Genomic DNA, 24,149 nt, shown 5'->3' with positions numbered 1-24,149 from the left:
TCTCTCTTTATTTGACTTTAATTATTATTTTTCTTTTCTATTCTTTCTTTTTAAAAGCATGTCGCTACTACCCCCTCCACACAAAAAGTAATCTGGTTCCTGTAGAAATAAGAAACTACAGCATAATAAAAGAAATGCTTAATTAGCAAAGCTGAAAAAACCTGATTTTCTTCTCAAAGCTTCTTTCCTTTTGAAAGATGCAAGTTTATATTAGGTCCTCCTGGCCTATTTGGAACTGAATATAAATTAGGTATTTAGAAATGCAAAAAAACCCCCCAGATTTTACAAGCAAATTTTAGTATTACAGATTTAGAAGAGATCTAGAATATTTTAGTCTAATCTGTAATAGGGTTAATGCTAATGTCCAAAGTAACAACTATAGACCTAGAATAATATAAGACAGATTCGATCACGCTCAATTCTCATTCTAAGTCCCTGGAGAAGTAATTTAAAGAGATTGGTTCAGGTATATTGGCTAGTGAGTCACAGTAGTGAAGCTGAAGCCTACCTAATGAGCCTTTATTTAGGAAGAAAGACGATAGTAATTTGATGTTAATATAGCAAAAGCTATCAAGTTTTTAATGCTAAAAAGGAACTTTATTATTTGTTTTTACTAGCACAAAAAGGACTGTTTGATATTTTAGGCTATTTTCAGTATATTATAAGCTAGCATTTTAAACAGCCTATAATTCAAGCATTTTGTTTGAAAACTGGAATAGTCCTCAGAGAGTTAAGCACAGCCAAACCCATTAATCAGAATACTGTACTCAACAACTGTTAGCTCTCAGTTCTTTGAATTATAGCTGAAAGCATTATAGTATTTTAAATTATCTTTCCATGGCACATACAAGTAGCAATTTATTTCAAGGGAGAAATTAAGAAATTAATAAAACAAAACTTATGTATAGGAGATAGTCACTATATAAAACAAAGTCTACGTAAGATTAAAAACAATATTCAAGAATAGCTGAAGTTAGAAGGGAAAAAAAAGGCATCCTAAAATTAGCAACTGTGTTCTGGCTTTAATTATGTGAATAAACTACTTAACACAATATAAGAAAGTTATTATACTGGTATTTACCATCCTAATAAATTCAATAAACCATGGAGAAAAAAAAATCAATGAACAAGTTTATCATCATATATTCCTTATACCAAAATGCCTAGAAAGAATCTAAATGTGAAACAATATGGAAGACCAAAAAATAAAAGTACACTTATTCAATTATGCAACAAATAAAAATTAGAGATTCAAATTTATTCTTCTGTATCATTCAAAAATTGGTATGTGTTGTAAAAATGGTTGGTGAAGTAGAGGGATCGTTTATCTACCATCTGAGCATACATGTCAATTCTGTACCTTACCTTCTAATGTTAACTTGCTTTCCTCCTAAACCCCTACTTTCCCCAAATTTACTCCCTACAACAATATCCATAAGTTGTATCTGGCTGGCATACAGCATTCTGTTAATTTCTGAGGAAAATGCTGCATCTTCAGTTTAGCCGACAGTAGGAAAAAAAATGTTTCTATAGTTTCAACTGGAAATATCTGAAAGGTTATGTAAATAAACATTTTTTCAAAATGACAAGGCCAGTTAACTTCTACCAACCTAGTAACCCTAGAGGATAGTATTAATTCTAAAAGTAAAAATGAGGAAAGAAACCTGGAATCAACCAAAAGCAACAATCATCTTAAACTTGGAGAGATGTGTTGAGCATAAGGGTAGCTACTAGCCATGACTCCAATTATAAGGGACATTGCTCTAGGGAGGGCAAGTGCCTTGGAATCTTCCTTCTAAGTCTTGGTCCCCTGAAGTAGTTAAGACACCCTCAGAAACTCTGAAATAAGTGAATGCTCACTAAAAATGGCCCTTGTAAATCCTCTGAATCTTTATTCCTGAAACCCACAGAGAATAAGAATTCAAAATTCCTAATAGCCAAACCTAGTAGTTTCTAGTTTCTATATTTAAAAAAAAAAAATCAAGAGAAAAGGATCAGGCAAAAATGCAATAAAAATTTACTGGCAAAAAAGTAAATAGAAATGGACTAGTTTAGGAACTTCAGGCAGGGAAGAGAATTATGCTCGGAACTCAACCTTAGAAGAATTTGCCAAATTGTAAACCAAGAGGTTAAATAATTTGTCCAAAGTCACACACTTGCTGTGACTAATTTAAAACTTTCTGAAAGTAACTTTCATTTTACAATGGAAGGAAGGAACCCACCGTTATATTTTCTAGATCAAGATGCTTGTTGTGTACGGTTTCACAGAGCCTTCGAATTTTTTCCTTGATTTTGTTCATGTCTTTTTCATTCAGTAGCTTAGCTGAAGAAGCATCTTGTTCCAGTTCTAGAAGTCGAATCATTAGATCTAGGCTAGCTCTATCAAGATCCATGTTCAAACGATCTCTACTCAATATGTACATGAGGGCGGCTGTACAAAGGGACAGATTCTTCAACAGACCCAAAAAGAAAAGTTAATGTAATCAGTTTTGAGAAATAAGACCATTTACATCTATTCCCATGGTAAAAACCTTGAAAATGTTCTATTCAGTGACCCCCGCCCCCTTAAAATTTTCTAGGAAAATGTTAAATGATTAAATATATAATTAATTATTAAATAATTTAACAAATAAATTTCCTTTCTATTTATCTTCCCTACACGAACGCTTCAAAGCTAGAAGAATGTAAGTGGAAGTACATATTTCTTTGACCATTCCATGCTAAATGAAGAGTTTACAAAACATTTTTTCAGTCATCTATCTACCTATCTACATACCTACTTACTTATCTAATCCTATGTTGCAATACACTTCACACTCTTTATTCTTTATGATTAAAGTTGAATTTCAGTGTAAAATCAATGTGTTTTAAAATCTGTACCAGAAACTTAGCTACTTATTTCTATAAAATAAACACACCTGAGTATGTGTTAATATATAAAACTAAGATGCCCAAATAAACACATTTAAATTCATTTCTTTAAAATAAACCAATCAACCAATCAGATCTGGATGAACCAAGTAATTAAAAATAAAAATAAAAATATGTGTTCTCAAAATCATTCAAATCAGGTAGTCAGTACTGTTTAAAATAGGTACTGAAATCTATAAGTAATGAAGGTGATACAATTTAGGTATGCATTAATACAACAAAAAGGTCTATGTTGGGATACTCCAGCATGAGATATACTATACTTATTTCAATGCACAGAAACACAAATAACTAGTATCTAAAGATTTAAACTCTGAATCCCCATAAGTAGAGAAATTTCAGACTAAGTGACTAATTAAATGCTTACACAGCAAATTACTTATAGATTAGGATTGTCACAGTATAGACCTTGGGAGATCTACTGCCCCACAAACATATACTAATGCTCTGGTTGTCTCATAACTGCATAACAAAACAAATTAATAATTCTCTTCTCTTCCTCCTCATTGTTTTGTATATACTACAACTTGGTAATAGAGTTATCGTCACTCAGGGTTAATTACCTTTCTTTTCATTTCAGAAGACTTGGTATTAGATGTGTTACCTAATCTGCATTTAGAACAATTTCCTTGAACAAAAATATAATCAAGCCATGTTGAAATATCATTATTGATAATGATTAGTAATGATTATTCTTTCTAACTCTGAAATGTAAAACCTGACTTTTATTACATATTTTTAACAGAAAGCATCAAAGCCAAAATGAAAATGAGGAATTATTCCCTTTTCACAATGGGCTATGTCCTAGATTCAACATTCACACAAAATGCTTAAAAAAATAATTCAAGACCTTTTTTCATGCAACTGATATCAAAGAGCAGTAAAAGATTTTTTTCAGTACTTTCTGATCAGAGGAAATTACTGATTACAGAATTAAATATCCAGTATGGTATGGTGTGTTAGCTATGATAAGTGATGATGATGTTTTAATAAGAGAAAAAATGTCTTGAAAAAATAATCTTAAATGATTCATTAAGCAAAAACTTCTGTTGTAAAGCCCTATATATTTAGCAAATAAAACTCAACCCATAATTAGGAAATACTTATATATATGAATATCCAATAAAGATATTTTTCAATAGCCAAATAGACTGGAATTTTTAAATAATGTTTCTTGATCCCAGAAACTTAAAAATACCTGATGGTGCTGGGAATCATCCAAGGTTTTAAAGACCATTGCTACCATTCCATGTGCTCTCAGATGCATTCGAAAACTGGGCATGGCACATTTAGTAGCCAAGCTAATAACACTAGAAGAAAACAGACTGGGTTAGGAAAACTGAAGATAGCAAGTGCATTAGTTTTTTCTTTGCACAATACCAAACAAGCAAATGGGGGTAGGGTGTATCAAAGCATGATACGGATCACAGTATTAAAAATGTGAGCAAACCAAATTATTAAGAATTTATTCATGCCAAATATGTGATTAGGTATACTGTATTAAAATATATAAGTAACAAATGATCATCTTTAGTTTATTTCTTACATTACTACTACCATCAAAAGCAAAGTCTTGGCTACTTTACATAATGCTTATGACATATGAAGATTAAACTATAAGAAGATTATAAATAATGTTTGATTGGATATAGTCTAATTGACTAGATAATTCAATATAATCAAAACATTCACTCCATTATAGTATGCAAAAGATGCTCCAAAACAAAGCATGCTCAAATTAATCAAATTTATCACTTGCATGTCTAAAATTCTGGTCTAAAAAAGAACTTAAAAGATTCTCTAGAATATCGCTTTTTTAGAGCATGTGGAAACTGTACCCTATACTTTGCTAAAAGGCTATGATCATCCAACTTTCCTTTGTCTATGTAAAATCAAGGCCTTATAAGAAATAAGTCACAATTTATTTCATAAACTACATCTATGATAACAAAATCACAAATGCTTGGCTCTATCCACTTGGTAAATTTTAATGATACAGCATGCATACAATTATCAGATGTAAAAATGAGATCTTACCTAAGGCAACGTGTGTTTAGAGGCTGAGTGCTCTTTAAACCACTTAACAAGTACTCAATGTCATCAGTGAACTCTTGATTTTCACCAAATTCCACCACATCATTGAAGTGCTTCACGTGCTGAACAACGGTATATAACTGCCAAGAAAAAGTCAGTTCACCTCTTTTGCGACTATGAACTAGTATATTTAGTTAAACCTATGGGCTTGCTACACTTTTATATTTAAAAGGGTATAAAACAGTTTATTAGATGACAACTGAAAGAAAAATTTTAAAACACTGGTAATACTAGGACAAGAAAAGTTTGTGACTCAAAACTGAATATCAGTGTACTGTACTTAAGTTTAAGACATTAAAAGGCTAAATGTTACATGCAAAAATATCCATGTGCAATAAAACTATATGGCTTACTTCTTTGTCTTCTTTTCTGCATTTTAATGCAGTAACTATATCTTGGTAGGGCTGAGTAGGTATCGTCACAGTTTTTATCACTTTGGGGGGTGGTGCAGGAGCTTTAAAAACTCCGTCATCTTTTTGATTTGGTTCCTTTGAAGACAGCCTCACCTATTAAAATAAAGGTAATAAATTAGTAGTTATATATCTATATATATATATATATATATATATATAACATCTCTTCTACCTGGCAAATTTAGCTTAAGAAAAAAGATGGGGAGAATCCTCTGAAAGGTCATAAGGGATACTTTAAAATTCCACGCACTACCAAGTAAGATTATTACGTTTTACTCACAAAAAAAACCCTCAGGAATTCCTTCTGTTCTTTTTTAAGCCTTACATTTCACACAGTTTGTTATTTTTATCCAGGACCATTAGAAAGAATAAAGAACCACAATTACATACATAAATGGCACTGATAAGAAGCTAGGGATGGGACAGAAAAACTAACAAATAAAAAAATAAATAAAGTACAGGTAGAAATAAATAGTCACAATAAGGGCACAATATATAATTACTAATTAGAACAATGAATATTTTATACTAGTAAAAGGAGTTTAGTAAATTCAACTCAAGACAGGAAACTATATATTTTAGAAAGATCTCTAATCCCTAACCTTTTTTGTTGTTATAAAGAACTCACTTCTTGATAGCTCCAGATGACTGAAGAGTTACCATTTATCTAGAAGTATTAATGTATAGGCCTACCAGTTATTCTGAAAAAAAAAACAAGCTAATTAACAACTCAAAGCCACTTTGCAATCTATGTGGGATATAACTTATAACTCTTATCTTAATAGCTAATACAAACTTCAAATATGGAATAATTTTCCCTTAAACACTAAATACTACAATTCTGTAAAATGTGGGTCAGAAGTAAAAACTGGTCCAATATTTTTTAAGGCTTTGATTTATAACCTACTAGCAGAATTCCTGTAATCCTATCTACAATATTCACTTGTCCAATGAATTAAACTAAAGCCACTAAATTTTGATGAGGAAGTCCAAAATAAACCATTAAACGGGAAAGTCACATTCAAATTATGAAGACAGCAAATTAAACATAAAAAATTAAAAAGTACAGTTCACTTACTGTGACACTCTGAGGTTTTACTACTGGTGGCCCAGGTAGCTCTTCTGAGTCTGGATGGTTCCAATGTCTGGCATTATATACAGCTTTTGTAGGAGACTAGAGAAATGAGAAAAGGATCAACTGTTTTCATCTTTGCATCCTTATAAAATTGTCTGATTTAATAAAATAAAAATCGCAATGGATAATTTAAATGCATAAATATAGATCCTAGACAGAGCAGGATAGACATTATCTGGCTTATATTCTCACCATGCTCCCATGCCTGTGCAGACAGGGAATCACTATGGTATTCTACCACAAAATCAGTGCTCTGGGAAACTAAAAAAGAAATCAAACCTCTTGCCAAGCTTGTACTAACTTATTAATCAATATAGTTAATTCAACATATTCTTTATTCCTCATGCTGATTCATGCCCCATATTCTCCTAAAAATGGAAATCAGACAGCTTATGACAAGTGATAAAGGTCCATATTCATTTAAGTGAAACTGTTGAGTGCCGTTATTCAAAAGTTTTCAAATTTTATAAAGATAAATATGGTACATATGCTATGTGTTACAAAACAGTGGAGTCTAAAGCAGTACTAAGTAACAACATCCATGATTTCTACAACAAAATGTATATATATTCACAGTAAGGATATTGCCCTACCTCAGGTTCAGGGTAGTTTACTAGCAAATCAATTTACTATAAACTTAATGAAGAACACTTTCAGTTTAACACTTTGAATTTCATAATTGGAAATAAAGAACTGTGAGCCTATATAATCAAAACCATAGGATTCAATCTGTATAAAAGAAATCTTCACTTTAAAAAAGAGATTGATTAAACAAAGACTGACAACATTTTCTCATCCTAAAAGATTTTTGTCTTTTAACCTTCAAATAAATGGTTTGAATCTCATTAGATTTTGTTTATGAGTGTAATAATCTTATCTTCAGTACTACATACACAGAATAAAAGTACAAATGGAGAAACGTACTTCAAGACTTGCCAAAAATCTGTATCAAAAAATTAATCACCTTCCCTTACTAGTTGCAGTGAACTAACATAGTTGGAATTAAGCATCACACAAAATGACCTTTTTATATAAATATTATCTTTATAATTACCATACTGTGACATCAAGACAACAGTGTCAACTCCACAAAAAAACTGGTTTTTAAAAGATAAAAGTTTAAATTGATTCACTTATTAAATGTGTTAAGAAAATCGTAATGCTAAAAGAAATCCTACTGTATAACTTAAAGTAGAAAGTCATTTGTATTCTGTATACAGACCAATTTTTCTTAGAAAACATGTTTGCATAAAGTGATAATGCATTAGTAATCTAAAATAATTTATGTATCATGCAATGAACTGATTAGGCCTTTTGAGGCACAACCACATAGACACTCAAACATCAGCCTACTAGCTGTTACAGACCCCCTACCCTCATTTAACTGACTTCTAATATCCAAAGCACAATCATAAATCCAGGAAGATAACCAATGCCAAAAGAATAGGTGCCTCAAAGTTCAAGCACTTTACATTTCCTTTTTAAAAGAACTGATTTCAGGTAACATACAATCTTTGGGTTAATAAAAAGATTATCTGGTTCCAGAGGTAACAAAATACCAGGGCAGGTCAATGTTCTAAATTGACAACATTCTAGTTAACTGTGAGTAGCAACATGAACAGCTAACAAAGTTAACTCAAGAACTAAATCATCTGGATTAAAATCCAGATAAATGGTAAGCTCTACTACTACTTGCTACTCAACATTTTTCTCATCTGTAAAATGAGGTTAATAACAGTACCTACTGCAATGGGTTGTTGTGAGGATTGAATAAATATATGTAAAATACTTACAAGAGCGCCTGAAACAATATGAGCCATATAAGTATTATTATTGATAATACTAATGATAATAGGATATGATAATGTGCAATTGAGTCCAGCATCTTCATAAGAAAATTGGACTATATGTCTACCCACTTAACAGAGGAACTGTGATAAACCAATGGAATAAATGACATGCAAACACTCCGTTAACAAGCATTATTATAAAAGGTAGACCAAGATACACTGTTTTAACTCATCTCAAAAGTCATTGAACAATATCCCTGATGGATAAAGATGCAAAAAAATCCTCAACAAAATACTAGAAAACTAAATTCAACAGCACAGTAAAAGGATCAAGTGGGCTTCATCTCTGGGATATAAAGATGGAGCAACACAAAAATCAAACAATGTAAGACATCATATAAACAGGAGGACAAAAATTACATGATCATCTCAATTGGCGTAGAAAAAGCATCTGACAAAATTCAACACCCTTTCATGATAAAAACACTCGACAAACTAGGAATACAAAGAAATTATCTCAACACATTAAAAGGTCATATATGAAAAGCCCATAACACAACTAACAACTTCAACAATGAAAAACTGAAAACTTTTCCTCTAAGATCAAGAACAAGACAAGGATGGCCCCTCTCACCGCTTCAATTCAACACAGGACTGAACACACCAGCAAAAGCAATTAGGCAAGAAAATGAAATCAGAAAAGAAGTAAAATTTTCTCAGTTCAGATGACAAGCTCTTATGTGTAGAAATCCCAGAAGCTCACAAACACACTTTTAGAATGTAAAGAGTATAATTGTACAATACAAAAACAACATATAAAAATTGGTTGCATTTCTATACAACAAAAAGCAACCCAAGAAGGAAATGAAGAAAATCCCATTTATCATAGCATCAAAAAGAATAAAATACTTAGGAATAAACTTAACGAAAGTGACTTAAAGATTCAATGCTTTCCTATCAAAATCCCAAAGTTATTTTTAATAGAAATAGAAATAAACAAACCTAAAATTCATATGAAACCAAAAACAACCTTGAAATAGCCCAAACAATCTTGAGAAGTAACAAAAGAACTGGAGGACTCACACTTCCTAATTTCAAAACATACCACAAAGGTACCATAATCAAAACAGTAGGGAACTGGCAAAGTAGATATACAGACCAAAGGAAGAGAATGGAGAAAAATTAATCCATACATATATGGTCAAATGATCTTCACAGAGGATGCCAAGACTACACAATGGGAACAGTCTCTTCAACAAATGGTGCTGGGAAACTGGATTACACAAAAAGCAACTCAAAATGGACTAAAAACTTAAACATAACACCAGAAACAATAAAACTCCTGGAGAAAATGTGAAAAAACATACCTAACTACTGGTCTTGCCAATGACTTCTTTGATACAACACCAAAAGCAACGGAAGCAAACAAAGACAAGCAGGATAACATCAAATTAAAAGATTTCTGCATAGCAAAGGACATGATCGAGTGGAAAGGCAACCTATGAAATGGAAGAAAATATTTGCAGACAATAAAACTGGTAAGTGGTTACTATGCAAAATATAGTTGACCCTTGAACAACACAGGTTTGAACTGTACAGGCCCACTTATGTCCATGTTTTTTCAATAAATACAGTTGGCCCTTCATATCTGCGGGTTCGCACCTGTATCAACTAACAGCGGATTCAACCTACGGTGGATTGAAAACAAAATTTTCAGATTCCCACCTGCAAATTCCCAACTGTGGACTGAAATACTGTTTTCGATCTGGGGTTGGTTGAATATGCACAGGCAAAGGGTCAACTGTGGTTAAGTTTTTAAGGGAGTCAGAGTTAAACATGGATTTTTGACTGTGGGTGGTGTTAGCGCCCCTAATCCCCATGTTGTTCAAGGGTCAACTATAAAAGGAACTCCTACAATTCAAAAGAAAAAAAACAACATTAAGAAATGGGCAAAGGACTTGAATAGAAATTTCTCCAAAGAAGACATACAAAAATCCAAAAGATATATGAAAAGATGATGAAGATCACTAATCATTAAGAGAAATGCAAATCAAAATCACAGCAAGGTTATCACCTCACAGCCATTAGGATGGCCATTACCAAAAGGACAGAAAAAAACAAGTGTTGGAAAAGATGCAGAGAAATTGGAACTGGTTCCTTGAGCACTGTTTATGGGAGTTTAAATGGTGCAGCCACTATAAAATACAGCATAAAGGTTCCCCAAAAAAATTGAAAACAGAACTACCATATGATCTTACATTCCCATTTTGGGATATTTATCAAAAAGAACTGAAATCAGGATTTCCAAGAAGTATTTGCACTCCAGTATTCACTATAGCATTTATCACAAGAGCCAAGAAGTGTAAACAACCTATCAAACAAATGAATGAATGGTATTAGATACATCCACATAAAATTCATCCATAAAATAAATTCTATCATATGCTACAACATGAACACTTAGGATGTTATGCTAAATAAGCCAGTCACAGAAGGACTAATACTGCATGATTCCACTTACGTGAAATATCTAAAGTAATCAAACTCATAAAAACAGAAAGAATGGTGGTTGCTAAGGGCTGGAGGGAGGGGGAAATAGGGAGTTGCCGTTCAATGGGTACAGAGTTTCAGTTATGCAAGATGAAAAAGTTCTAGAGATCTGCTGTACAACACTGTGATTAAGCTAACAATTCTGTACTGTACACTTAAAAATTTCCTGAGTAAACTCATGTGTTTACCATAATGAAAATTTTCAAAATGCCCTTGAAAACAGTACACAGAAAAACTAAGTTATATTAAAAGGATATTCAATGAACTCCCAATTTACTGTTGAACAGGCGATTTAGCAACACTAAAGTTTTTGATGTTTTACCATTTTAATGCTAATGAGCAATCTATAAGAAAGTAGGTCTAATTAGAACTTCTCTCCTTGACTAATAATTGAAAGTTTTACATGGTTAATACAGGGTTTATTATAGGGAGGGGAAGGAAATAAAGATACATGCTACTATCTAAAAATAACTAAAATTTAAAAAAATCTGGATATGGCTAATACACATGGGGGGGGCACACAGGCATATGACAGTGATTGACTAAGCTCTTCACATCATTCCAAAATGGTATGACAATCTATATATGCACCTAAGTGAATTTTATATGGAAACCACACAACACTACTCTCATATGTTAATGTCACTCAGTGAAAGTGACTGTATAGTATTTGTAAAAATACCATATTGCAATCAACTTTTTGTGGAAAATGAAAATAAGCCTTACCATTTAACAACCTAGCTAATTTTTAACTGTGTCATTCTTTAATCTTGTTCATTTTATTCTGGTTTAAAAGGCAGACACATCATATTAACCAGATATCTCTTGTTAAAATATTTGTGAACTGTATGTTCTGCAGTCTAATGAGAATATTTAGAATAATTAGAAAGCTCTTTAATACTCTAACATTCTAAAAGTTTGGAATCATGTTAGCATATTTCAGTCCTAGTTATCTTAAACATAATTATTCTTTACTATTCAATTATCCAGGGCACAACAAACAAGGAGAACCTCACTTTGTTACAGTTAAGCAAAAAATATGCCAATGACAGACCTATGAAGCATTTATCCTTGGGACAGAATCTAGTTTCTGAAAATAATAGATAAAAATCAGTTTTTACAATTGTAACATCAAGGCTGTGGTTAACAGATTGGCTTGTTAAATCATAATTATAAAGCAAGAGGAAAGATTTCTTCATGAAAAGCTAAGTAGAAGCGACGGCATTACGCTATTCTCTTCACTGAGCTGGTTTCCAAAAGGGAAAAAAACTGGAATAATTGCTTTTAAGTAATGTGAATTTTTAAAACGATATTACCCAATTTATTTAAGTGTCAAAGAAGACCATGTACTAAATGAGGACAAATACTGTAGGCTGATTAGAATACATCCAGCCTTACCCACACAAAAATATGAACACAGAATCACACTCTCGCCAGTAATTTAATCAGCATGCTCTACAACTAAATTAGTTCTGGGGAAACAAAGGGCTGCAGTGCGTGCGTGTGTGTGTGCGTGTGTGTGTGTGGTGGGGGGGGTGCTTTGGTCACAATTCAAAAGGGAAAAATTAATCTAGATTTGCCTTTTTAAAAAATTGTCAAGGATGGTTTTTAAAGATGGGTATTAGAAATTCAGGGAGCTTAAGGAAGAAAGTTTTTTAAAAAAATTAGGATAACTTAGCTCTTTAGAACTTTTAAGCATAATCATATAATCTCAAATTCTTCTAAACTAGGACCAAAAAACTTAAATTTTCATAATGTGTTAAATATTCAGAGGATTAAATTATTTGAGGGAGAACAGCAAATATCCCTAAACTAAAACCAAGTATGTCTGAACTGCTAAGAACCAGACATTTACAATGTTAACACAGAGCACTATGAAGAAACTATAATCCACAGGTGCAAGAGCATAGAGCTGAAAATCATTTTTCTGCCTGATTCAATTAAGCTCTACAGATAAAACTTTTAAAGATACAGCTGCTATTTTTATGAGGAAACTATCAACTCCTATCTACATAAAGAACAATATATCCCATTACTCAGTTGCTTGTATCACTTCAAAGTATAACTGGTAGTGAAAGCTTTATAAAAGCAAGACATTGTCACATCAGAAGATATCAAGGTAATAACCTTGAAGTAGCATGAGAATGAACTCTAGGAAGGTTCATTGCCTTTCCTTCCCATTCCTTCCATGTTTTTCAATATTCTAGAAATGGAAGACCACTATCACAGAGCAAGCTAGTTCCTGATAATACAGAAACCTAGGGATTGGTAAGCCAGAGAAAAATAAGCTACCTATTTAAAAACCAATTTGGGATTTCTTTTAGAGCAGCTGAACCAAATCTTAAGCCAAGTTCTGAACAATCTTAACTAAAATTAGAACCAAATAATAGGGATTTACTAAATATACAAAATTTTGCCAACAATGGATATTTATACAGCAGATCCTTGAATAATGTCATTTCATTATAACACTGATGAAATGCCAAAGAAATTTAATTCTGGTTTATATCAATTAACCTATGGTAAAACTGGTTTTGTTATGCATTATTTCACTTGAAGAATCTATCAATGACATTAGTGAGGACTTAAGTAGATATATAACCTATACACATATAACCTTTAAAAAACAATTTAAAGGACAAACAATATGGAGAAACAAAAAAACTAAAGAAAAAATATAATCTAAAGCCAACTTAAAAAAAAAAACTGTCTATATTTTAAGGAAGATCTCTATAATCCCGAGGAGTGATTTCCAAGAGTTATTACTAAAAAAAAAAAAAAGGTAAAGTGCAAAAGAGCACCTATAGATATTACCTTTTATATAAGAATGAGAGAAAAAAATTTAAATTGTATTAATTTTTATAAAAAGCAGAAAGAATAAAGTAGAAAATTATGAAGTTGATTCCCTGCAAGGGATGAGAGATGGGCTAGACTATATCTCAATGAAGTGACCCTTCATTAAACTTACCTTTTTGTATAGTTTTGACTTTTGGAAATAGGTTAATATTGTATATACCCAAAAATTAAATCAGTAAGATTAGAAGGGAAAAAAACTTAAAACTGAAAGCAAACCAGAACAAATTAAAGCTACTTCTAATTCAAATGATTAATACATTAAAGAGAAGACAGAAAGACAGACAAAGAGGTAGGTAGACAGACTAATCTAAGTAACTTTATGAACACACTATTTGAGTATATCCTCAGTCGGGGGCAGGGTAAAGTTGGGGTAGGACTGCAAATAAATCTTGAACACCTTAAATATATGTACTGAAGTAGAACATGCATGTATATGCACATACATTAACAATGCAATGTTAATGTATGTGCATATACATGCATGTTTCCCATCACTATCTGCTAAATTGGCCAAGAAACAATGAGCTCATCTAGAGCCTAGATCTTGGTCTCCTTAACACTATATCCTACCAAATGGAACAACGACTCCTCAGAGAATGGGCCTGATTCCAGGGCTGGAGTAGAGAAACTACAAGATGAACCTGGAGCATTATTATACCAGAAAGTAAAGTACTCAGAGAATGATGGCATGTCACAGGGGGAAAAAAGGACAGCTTGAAGAGGCTCCATTAACCAAATCAAGACAATTTTAAGCTCAAAATAAGTAATTAATTATGAATCTTAAGAAAAAAAATAAAACCCAAGAATTTATGCGTCCATACTGATAAAAGAAAAATAAGTATATGGGGAGAAGGATGGGCTTATGATTATAGCAGTGCTGAGAACTGACCAGTGAACAAGGAGGGAACATGAGATAGAAAGTGATTATTTTGCACCAGCATAGTAAATACTAGATCAGGAAATGTACGGTAAATTTAAGTATATTCTAATGAATAGAGTATTTAGATTCCTATAGAATCTCTTTAAAGATTGCTTTTTAGTTGCGAGGGGAAAAAAAGAATTATACAATAGAGGAATAGACAAGCCCTTGATTGGGTGATCATAATTAACATCCTCCAGATGTGGAACACTGAAAAGAATACATCATCGCTTACATAGAATCCAGGCCTAGGATGATAACCTGAACCCAATCATGAGGAAACTTCAGACTAAAACAAAATGAGAAGATTTTTTAAAAAAGGGATCAGGGGATGTCACTGTCATAAAAGACAAAGAAAGACTATGGAAATATTCCGGGTTTAAGGAGACTAGAGGGATATAACAGCTAAATGAAATACCTCTCACTAGACTGGATCCTGTACCAGAGAAAAGAAAATGCTACAAAGTACATTATTGTGTCAACTGACAAAACTGACACAACAATATAGGAACCATGTTAAATTTACTGCAATCTGAACATATAACTGACTGGGAAATATACACTGTATTTCAGGGTAAAGGGCTATAATATATATAACTTACTCTTAAATAAGTTTAAAACTTTTGTTTGTATATGAGTATATACAACACACATAAATATAGAACGAAAGAACAACTGAAAAAGCAAATGTTAAAGTAATCACGGTAGGAGATAACAAATAACAAGTGTTGGCAAGGCTGTGGAGAAAATGAAATCCTTATCCACTACTGGTAGGATTATAAAATAGTGCAACCATCTGGAAAACAGAAAGGCGCTTCCTAAAAAATTAGAAACAGAAATACCATTATGACCTAATAATTCCACTTCTGGATACTTACTGGAAGAAAACAAAAACAATAATTCAAAAGATATATGCACCCCTATGTTCATTGTGGCATGGTTTTTAACAGCCAAGATATGAAAGCAACACAGGTGTCCACTGACAGATGAATGGATAAAGATGTGGGCTGTGAGAGTGAGAGAGAGAGAGAGAGAGAGCGCGTGCGCGAGCAAGCACACAAGAGCAAGCGCGCGCATGTGTGTAATACTACTCAACAATAAAAAAGAATGAAATCTTGCAATTGCAATATCATGGATGGATCTAGAGAGCATTACGTTAAGTGAAATAAGTCAGACAGAGAAAGACAAATACCATAAGATTTCACTTGTACGTAAAATCTAAAATACAAAAAAAATGAATAAACAAAATGAAAGAAAACAGAAACAAATTCACAGATACAGAAAACAAATTGATGGCTGGTGGGACATGATGGGCAGAAAAGGGAAAGGAGATTAAGAAGTATGAATTTCCAGTTATAAAATATGTCACAAGGGTGTACAGCATAAGGAATATAGTCAATAATATCATCATAACTATTTATGTTGACAGATGGTTACTAGATTTATGGTGGTAATCACTTTGTAAGGTATGTAAATGTTGAATTACTATGTTGTACACCTAAAACTAACATAATATCATATGTCAACTACAATTAAAAAGAAATTTAAAAAAAAGATAATCAAGATGAGTGTTCTTTGTACTATTTTACTTTCATAAGTCTTCTGTAATTCTGATATTTCCAAAATAACTATTTTTTAAAATTTTAAGTTATTTCCAAATAAAAATATTTTTAAACATTTAAGTTCTCTCAGAAAAATTGTAAAATAGAACAAGTATAAACCTTTCATTATTCTGTCAGTTAATATAATTTTAATTTTCATGAAGCAACTATTTCAAATGTAGATAAGCGTGAAAGGAATTAAGAAATCACAATATAAGATGACTATAACCTTAATAAAGGCCATTTTCCAAAGTGGAAAGAGATAAGCTATCCTTCATTTATTTACTGAAAATAACCCATCAAGAACAAACCAAGGTTTAATAGCAATACTTCCTTGGTTGAGGCATCGAAGATTAAAACATAACCCAAACTTGGCCCAAGGGCAATCAAGAGTTTCCTATTTTTAATGATCCTTCCTAATAAGCAAAGAGGTACCCTGACAGCTTCTGTGCTCTGGCTTTTAAAAAGCTCAAAGTTATATTTCTGGTAGGTCACCAGGAAATCCATCAAGACAAAAAAGCTTGAATTTAAACTTCATCTCATTCTTTTTCTTATTTTTTTTATCAACACAATTTCCTCATTTATTTTCAACCTGGTTCTACCAAATTTATAAATGTACATTTTCTCAAATGTTTTTTGTATGGGTGGCATATAAATCATAACTAAGTAAGTGGATACAACTGTATTTCAATTTAATATTGAATTCCAGATCAAGTCAAAAGGCCAGAAGAGAAAAACCAAAAGGAGAAGGAAATAAGAATGGATTATTAGTTTTGGAAGTAATCATATTTTTAAGTCCACATTAAAAAAAATTTTATTTTCTCGACTATAAAGTTGTAAAACAGCGATTATTATAATACATACGAATCTAGAGTTTCCATTTCTGGACAAGATGTAATGACAGAGACCAAATTTACCTTTCCACCTGAAACTAACAAACTAGAGAAAAATCTATGAAATGATTTTCAGATACTGAACATTAGGTACCATAGCATAATGATCCTTAAAAAGGGGAACATATGAGGTAAGCCCTAACTGCCTGAGGAAGAATTCAGAGTCCAACCAGCAGCAGTCACTCTGAAATGAGGAGATGGAACTGGGAGTCCAGGGAGATGAAGTGGCTAGAGCATACCTCTCCTCTGAGTGCTGCACAAAGAACTCTGACTAATTACAAAGGGTCTCCCCCCTCAAATATGTAGCTGAGTACAGACAATGGCTGAAATCTTTTCAAATTTGATAGGCTTATCAATTTTCAAATAGTAAAAAACCAAATATTTAGTACTAAATGAAGACTCTGCTGCGAGATACTTCCAAGAATACCAGAAATAAATCTTTATGAACTCCCTGTATATTTCAGGCACTAGAAATTTAAAAATGAAAAAAATATGGTCACCATCCCCCCAAAAACATCCAGCATTACACATCTTATATTAATTTGTGGTTGTCATTAGCATGAAGTCATCAAAGTATCTCAACAAGAAAGTTGAGCAGAGTTCTCTGGATATCTGAATCCTAATTAACCCTAAGTAAAATATATTACTAGTTGGAAAAACAAATTCCAAACTATAAACACCCTAATACACATAAGGACCCACTCTTCGGCTAAGTGTCAAATGTATGCCAAAGTTCTCAGGCTCTTGATTAACATATAGCTATATTTTCTCATTTCGAACTTCATTTTCTGGAAAAAAAATTATAGTGAAATATTTTAAACTTTAAAACTTTAAAGGTATTGAACTAAAGGAAATAAAAACATTAATATTTTTATGCCTTACTAAAATCCTTCCAGAAAATATTACAGAAAAAAAAAAAGGAATTAATCACACTGAGAAAATAATTTATATTTTCCTAAGTCTTTATGTAATACAGATTTAAGTACTTGGCTTAATATTTAAGTTAAATACTATCTATATAAAAAAAGATAGAAACTTCTTCTTTTGAACACACTAAGGAAATACTAAGACTACTCAAAAGTTTCCATGCGGGAAAAACATTCTACCTTACCAGACAGCCTTTTTAAGACAGTTATCTTATTGTTTTTTTTGTATCTCCTCCAGCACCTAGCAAAGTGAAAGGCCTGTAGTACATGTGGGGAAAAAAATGACAAAGAAAAGCCAACTAAAACTGACCCTATTCCATACTTAGGCTCCACCAAAACATGCTCAGTGTCAACAGCTCTTTGGATCACCAACCTAAGAGCTATAAATGGGGAGCTGTGGCTTTTTACTTTTACACTTTGGCCAGCATCTCTCATCAGCAAACCAATGGCTAGAGTCTCTTTTCAGGTTTCATCTCCATCTATGTCTTAAGCTTCTAGTCTGTGAGAATATAGCGAATCTCACACTGCCATCTTGATGACTGGATCCAAGGATGGCCAGTGAATCCCCAAATACAGAGCAAAAGTAATCAGAAGTAAAAACAATTTGACAGAAAAATAAGATGCTTCACGAGTGAATGCTAATGGCTAGAAGATACTATGAAGGAACATATGTTCTTGGGTGGGAGGTGGGACTACTTGTCCTTTAAAATCTCTTCAACTGTAAGATTATGTTTTTAAGTTCATAACCTATATTAACTCATTTTATTAAACAAAAAATGAGTTTATAAAACTATACTTAACTTTAAAACTGCAGCTTTATGCAATTTTAACCTTCAAATAAAATTACATTTATAACTATGGATTATACTGATATTCGAATTTTAATTGCCCAGAAGCCCACCATCCAACGTCATATTGAATGACAGAAGAGAAGAAAAAAAAAATAGAATCCAGAATGTTCCTTTAAGAGTCAGACAAAATATAGTCCCAGACAAGACCAGCATTAAATCACAGGGAAATAACAAACGTGAAGATACAAATATTTGAGAACTGAAACTAAGATTAATATTATGGTTCATTTCATCAATAACCCAGCAGCAGCCTTAATTGGCAAAATAAGATGGCCAAAGTCCCAGGTAAAATTTAACCTTCTCTAAACAATGAAAGTTAGAATGATTATACTGATAACGCCTTATGAAGGCAGGTAAACAGCAGCTGAATGAAAAGCCAGAAATCAAACAAAAAACAGGCCAGGCAGAAGAAATGATCTAAGTATGTACCACCACATATATGACAATTGCAAATAATAAAATGGAGGGAAACAATAATCCAGTGATCAGAAATAAGATGGCATTTTTTAAGAAAAACCGTTAAAATTGTCAAATTATCAATAAAACTGTACATAGGAACAGGTACATAAAATCCTGATGTTCCAACCTAATCTTTCAAACCTTTTACTTTTCTCCACATAGCAAGTGATAACTTTTCTGAGTAATCATTTCAACTATGTTCTTTCTTTACCCTCTTTGTCTTCTTTCTGCCTCACATGTTCCCCTAGCCAGCCTCAATCCTGTTATGAACAACCCTCGTGAGATGTTAAGAAAAATTCTCACATCTGGCAAGCTTTAAAAGTTAATATTTTCTATCATAGGGAGGTAGGGAGAGAGAAGAGGAACCTCTTGACTAGTGGCACTAAAGCTGAGGTGACCTGTGTGGTCAGGAAATTGGTTACATACATGAAGATTGAGCAAATACGTAAACATGTTGAGGATAATGGAAACCAGATTCTTACTGTCTGTGAAATGAAATAAAATGTGGAAAGTGGGAAGGTTAATATAAAAATATGTGGTGTTGAACTAGTATTGGGGGTATCAGTTTGAATTCATGTGTTCTAAATATACACAGAAACAAAATCAGTGTGCGCAGTGTGTGTGGGGAGCGAGAAAGAGGGAAAGAGAAAAAAAAATGCATATAATGCATATATTTAATTTTCCTACTTCTATGTCGACTCAAAGAAGGCCCAGAAGCAATGACAATCCCATAAGAAATGACCATACTTAGTGACTAGATCTCTATTTCTAAATACCATTCTCCACTAAAAAAAAAAAAAAAAAAAACAGCGGCCCTTGGTGAAATGGCTGATTACAATAGGGCTGGGAATGTATATATTGAACTTTGAACACTACAGTGTGTCAGTTAAGAAAATGCAAAAAGGTAGGACACATCAAAAGTAAGTTTGAAGAAACATCCACAGGCCAAATCTAAGAAAATATTAGTATCAAAATAAATAAAGCCTCGTCAAGTCTGCAACTTATTCTCGTCATACACATACACCCTTAATGAGCTGGGGATCCATTCTGCCTCAAAGGACATTTAGCAATGTCTGAAGATATTTTTGGTTCAAACTGAGGAGCTGGAAAGAATTGCTACTAGCATCTAGTGGGTAGAGGCCAAGGATGTTTGTAAGTATCCTCCAATGTACAGGGTCACCCTCCACAACTAAGATTTATACAGTGTAAAACATCTACAGTGTTGAGGTTAACAAAGTCTGATAGGAAGGGAGGGAAACTTTTGCCACTACAACCCATGGGCTACCTCTTAACCACCTGGAAATGAAGTCATTAGTGTCTTTAAATCTAATCAGATTAGAGAAGGTCCAGATACTCCCACTGGCCTAGCTACATGAGGGTGTTTTTATCATAACAGGAATTTACAACTGTTGAGAACATTTCCTACACCCCACCTACCTAGAGCCTCTCTCCATTCTTTCTTCTCTGGTGATTTGGGAGAAAACCTACATAATTCCTGAGGGAAGTGAGCTTATCTTATTTTTGCACAAAAAACATAAATCCTAATTTCTTATATATAAAACAAATCTATCATTTATTTCCACTATATTTACACATGCCATTTAACTTAATGCTTAAAATGTTGATCCCATTTATTTCCTCTATTCCTTTATACACATTAAAACTAAACAGGTAAAATTTCCCCTTATTTCTGTTTCTCAACAGTTCTCTTTAATATCTCTTAAGTAATCTTTTAGTGTCTTGAAGGTGAATGGATGATCTATTTCTTATAAGAACTAGGGATTTTATGCTGCTTCTCTTCCGGGAGTAGGCTTCTAAATTTTTTAACTAGATATTTTCATAAAGATATATAACTTCTATGGGATCCAAAGCATTATTACTTTTTAATACAGGATCAAAGTTTTGTTTTTGAAGCTTACTAATCCATCTAAATAGTAGTGATATCTAAGTGAAAAAAATCTGACATAATTCCACTCAAAATAAAAAAGGTCTTGAAAAACATTTCAATGGGAGGTTAAAAAGGAAATTAAAACATTTACTGAAGTAACCGTTTTCAAGAAATAAAATGTTTAGGACTACTGTTCTAAGGCAGGGCTTTACCCATATTATACCTTTCAAATGAGTTCAATCTTATAGCTCTTTTGGTTTTATAAATAAGCAATATTTCCTCTGACATTATCTATCAACAGTAAATAGGTCTCTTGCCTACGAGGTTGCATGACCTGATTTACTTTAGGCCAGAGAGATTCCTTCATAATTGGGTCAAGTACATGTACACTGCTGCTTTCTAAGCCATTTAGTAGCAAAGAAATTATTTCAATATTAAATTTAAAACTAAGTTAAAAAACTGAATAAGTACAAATGAACCCAAATGAATACTGAATTAACATAAACTGGCATAATTATTTCAAAACTTTGAACACTATGACTTCATCCTTAGTGAAATAATCTAAAGACAAAAAGTGGAATTATTGTTCACAGTAATATTGGTATTATAAGTAATGTGTGTTGTAGGATAAAGTAAGCTAAGTACAAAATTCTATAATGAAATGAACTATCAATATGAACTCATAGTTTATTTTTAAATATATTTCATAGTTCTGTCCAATCAAAGAGCCTTAGAAGCAATGAATAACACAGAGCACTCAGATCTGGATTTCTAAGCAGCAATCCCCACCAAAAATAAATAAATAAATAAATCAAGGATCCTTGGATAAATGGATAATTTCATGATTGAATCGGGTAAAGTACAAGATGAGTCTGGGTCATCTTTTGTGCGGAAAGCAACTAAAGTGCTCAAAGATCAAAAGGACATAAAAGATAGCTTGGAATGGCTTGAGACTGGCCAAATTTATTGTAAATACATTTAACAAGCAAAAATTATTAAGTCTATTGTGACAGAGTTGGGGAACGCTCATTACAGAATTCTAGTTATTAAATAAGGAAGAAACAGCAATTAGAAAACTCCATTCTGCAACTGTCAGTGTTATGATACAGGCAAAGATCAACAATGGGTGCTAAAATTATGAGGTAAAAATAATGGAAAACAGGAGATTTACACGGCACCAGAGCAGCACCTGGAAGTTTACTAATTAAATTGTAAAAGGGAAAAATGTGCCTTTATTTTGGAGAGAGCTGGTGATCATAACCTTCACTAGGTGGTCAAGCAATATTAACAGTAAAATAACCATGTGTTATGTAGCTTCTGATGTGAAGCAACATATACAACATCACTTTGAAGTATGCTTGCCAAAATGTTTAGCCTGAACCTAATCAAGCTTACAGACTTAACTTCCAGTGTTCTTTGACACTATACTACTTTAATATAGTGGAATAATGGCTTAGATGACATAATCAGGAAACAATCACATAAATTCTGAATACAGAACATTCTACAAAGCAAATAACTTGGGCTCTTAAAACAAAATCAGTTCCATGGGACATTTTTAAAAGAAGACTATTCAAGACTAAAGATATAACAACGAAATTATGGTTTGGCAGGGAAGAAGTACCACTAAGACAATGTGAAGACAGTTAAGGAAAAGTGAATATGGACTAGACATCAAGAATTACTAATTTTCTTAGGTCCAATTATCATATAACCACAGTTATGAGACTGTCCTTTTTATTAAGGAATGTATGCTATCTACAACTCACTCCAAATAAAACAGGAAAAAAATGTATTTATATAGAGAGAGAGGGAAGAAGGGAGAAAGAGGGAGGGGAAAGGGAGAAAGGAGGAGGAGGAAGAGAGAAAGAGGGAGTGGAAGGAGAAGAGAGACAGACAAGAGGGGGATAGGGAAGAGACAATGTGTGCAACCATGTCAAAATCAATCTAGGTGGAGGGATATAAGTATTCATCATACTGCTCTTTCATATTTTATGTATATTTTAACTTTTCATAATTAAAAATTGAGAGAGAGGAAAAGTGGAAAGCTATAAATCAGTTCTGAAAGTGTGGTCCATGGGCTCCTGTGAACTTGATAGCTTCCCGATACTTAACAAATTTTCTGACAAGTTTGGCAGGGACATTAATGTGATTTTTTGATACTGTATAACGATATGTGCAACCACTGGAAACATCTGCATAAATTAGTATGACAAGAATTTTCTAAATGATCAAGTATGACAGCATGTGTAAAAGATCCATTCAAAGTGCACAAGACAAACTATTAGATTTCAATGTTAACAGTGTGGACAGTCTGCTGGCATGATGTTAGACTCCAAGTTGCAATTACATTTAAGATACTCTCGTTTGTTGAGTTTTAGTGTAGTGCTAAAGAAGAATGTTTATAATGACGAAAAGGCTATTTAAAATATAATTAAATATCTGTGTAAGGCTGGATTTTCTTCATATATTTCAACCAAAACAACATAATGAAATATACTGAATGCAGGGGATATGAGAATCCAGCTGTCTTTTATTAAGCACAACTTTAATAAAGAGTTGCAAAAAATGTAAAATAATATTATTCTTCTCACTTAAAATTTTTTTCTTCATAAAAATGTTATAGTAACATGAGTTATTTTAAGTGAAATACAAGTATTTTTGAAATGTAAATTCACTTCTAATGTCACTGAATAAACATTGATATAACATATAATCAAAAGCTCTTTGAGATTCTCAATAATTTTTTTTTTAAACTGAAAAGTGGTCCTGAGACCAAAAAAAAATTGATAACTGTTGTTCTGGAAATTAATACAAATACACACCACACACAAATTTATATA

At 32.5% G+C, this 24,149-nt stretch overlaps 1 protein-coding gene across 3 annotated transcripts in view; it reads right to left on the bottom strand.

Moving 5' to 3' along the window:
- Positions 1-24,149, bottom strand: part of WAPL (WAPL cohesin release factor) — a 66,550-nt gene that overhangs the window by 17,014 nt on the left and 25,387 nt on the right. For all 3 annotated transcript variants that reach the window (XM_016142787.2, XM_016142786.2, XM_016142789.2), the window contains exons 5-9: positions 6,517-6,612; positions 5,379-5,531; positions 4,969-5,105; positions 4,130-4,241; positions 2,223-2,450 (exon numbers count right to left, since the gene is read on the bottom strand). In XM_016142787.2, coding sequence (XP_015998273.2) covers positions 2,223-2,450; positions 4,130-4,241; positions 4,969-5,105; positions 5,379-5,531; positions 6,517-6,612 — 726 coding nt within the window. The remainder of the gene's footprint in view (positions 1-2,222; positions 2,451-4,129; positions 4,242-4,968; positions 5,106-5,378; positions 5,532-6,516; positions 6,613-24,149) is intronic.

Source organism: Rousettus aegyptiacus, unplaced genomic scaffold, assembly GCF_014176215.1.
Source record: "Rousettus aegyptiacus isolate mRouAeg1 unplaced genomic scaffold, mRouAeg1.p scaffold_m13_p_6, whole genome shotgun sequence".
NCBI lineage: Eukaryota > Metazoa > Chordata > Mammalia > Chiroptera > Pteropodidae > Rousettus > Rousettus aegyptiacus.
Note: the sequence above shows the minus strand (reverse complement) of the source record. Positions and strands in the feature narration are given on the sequence as shown.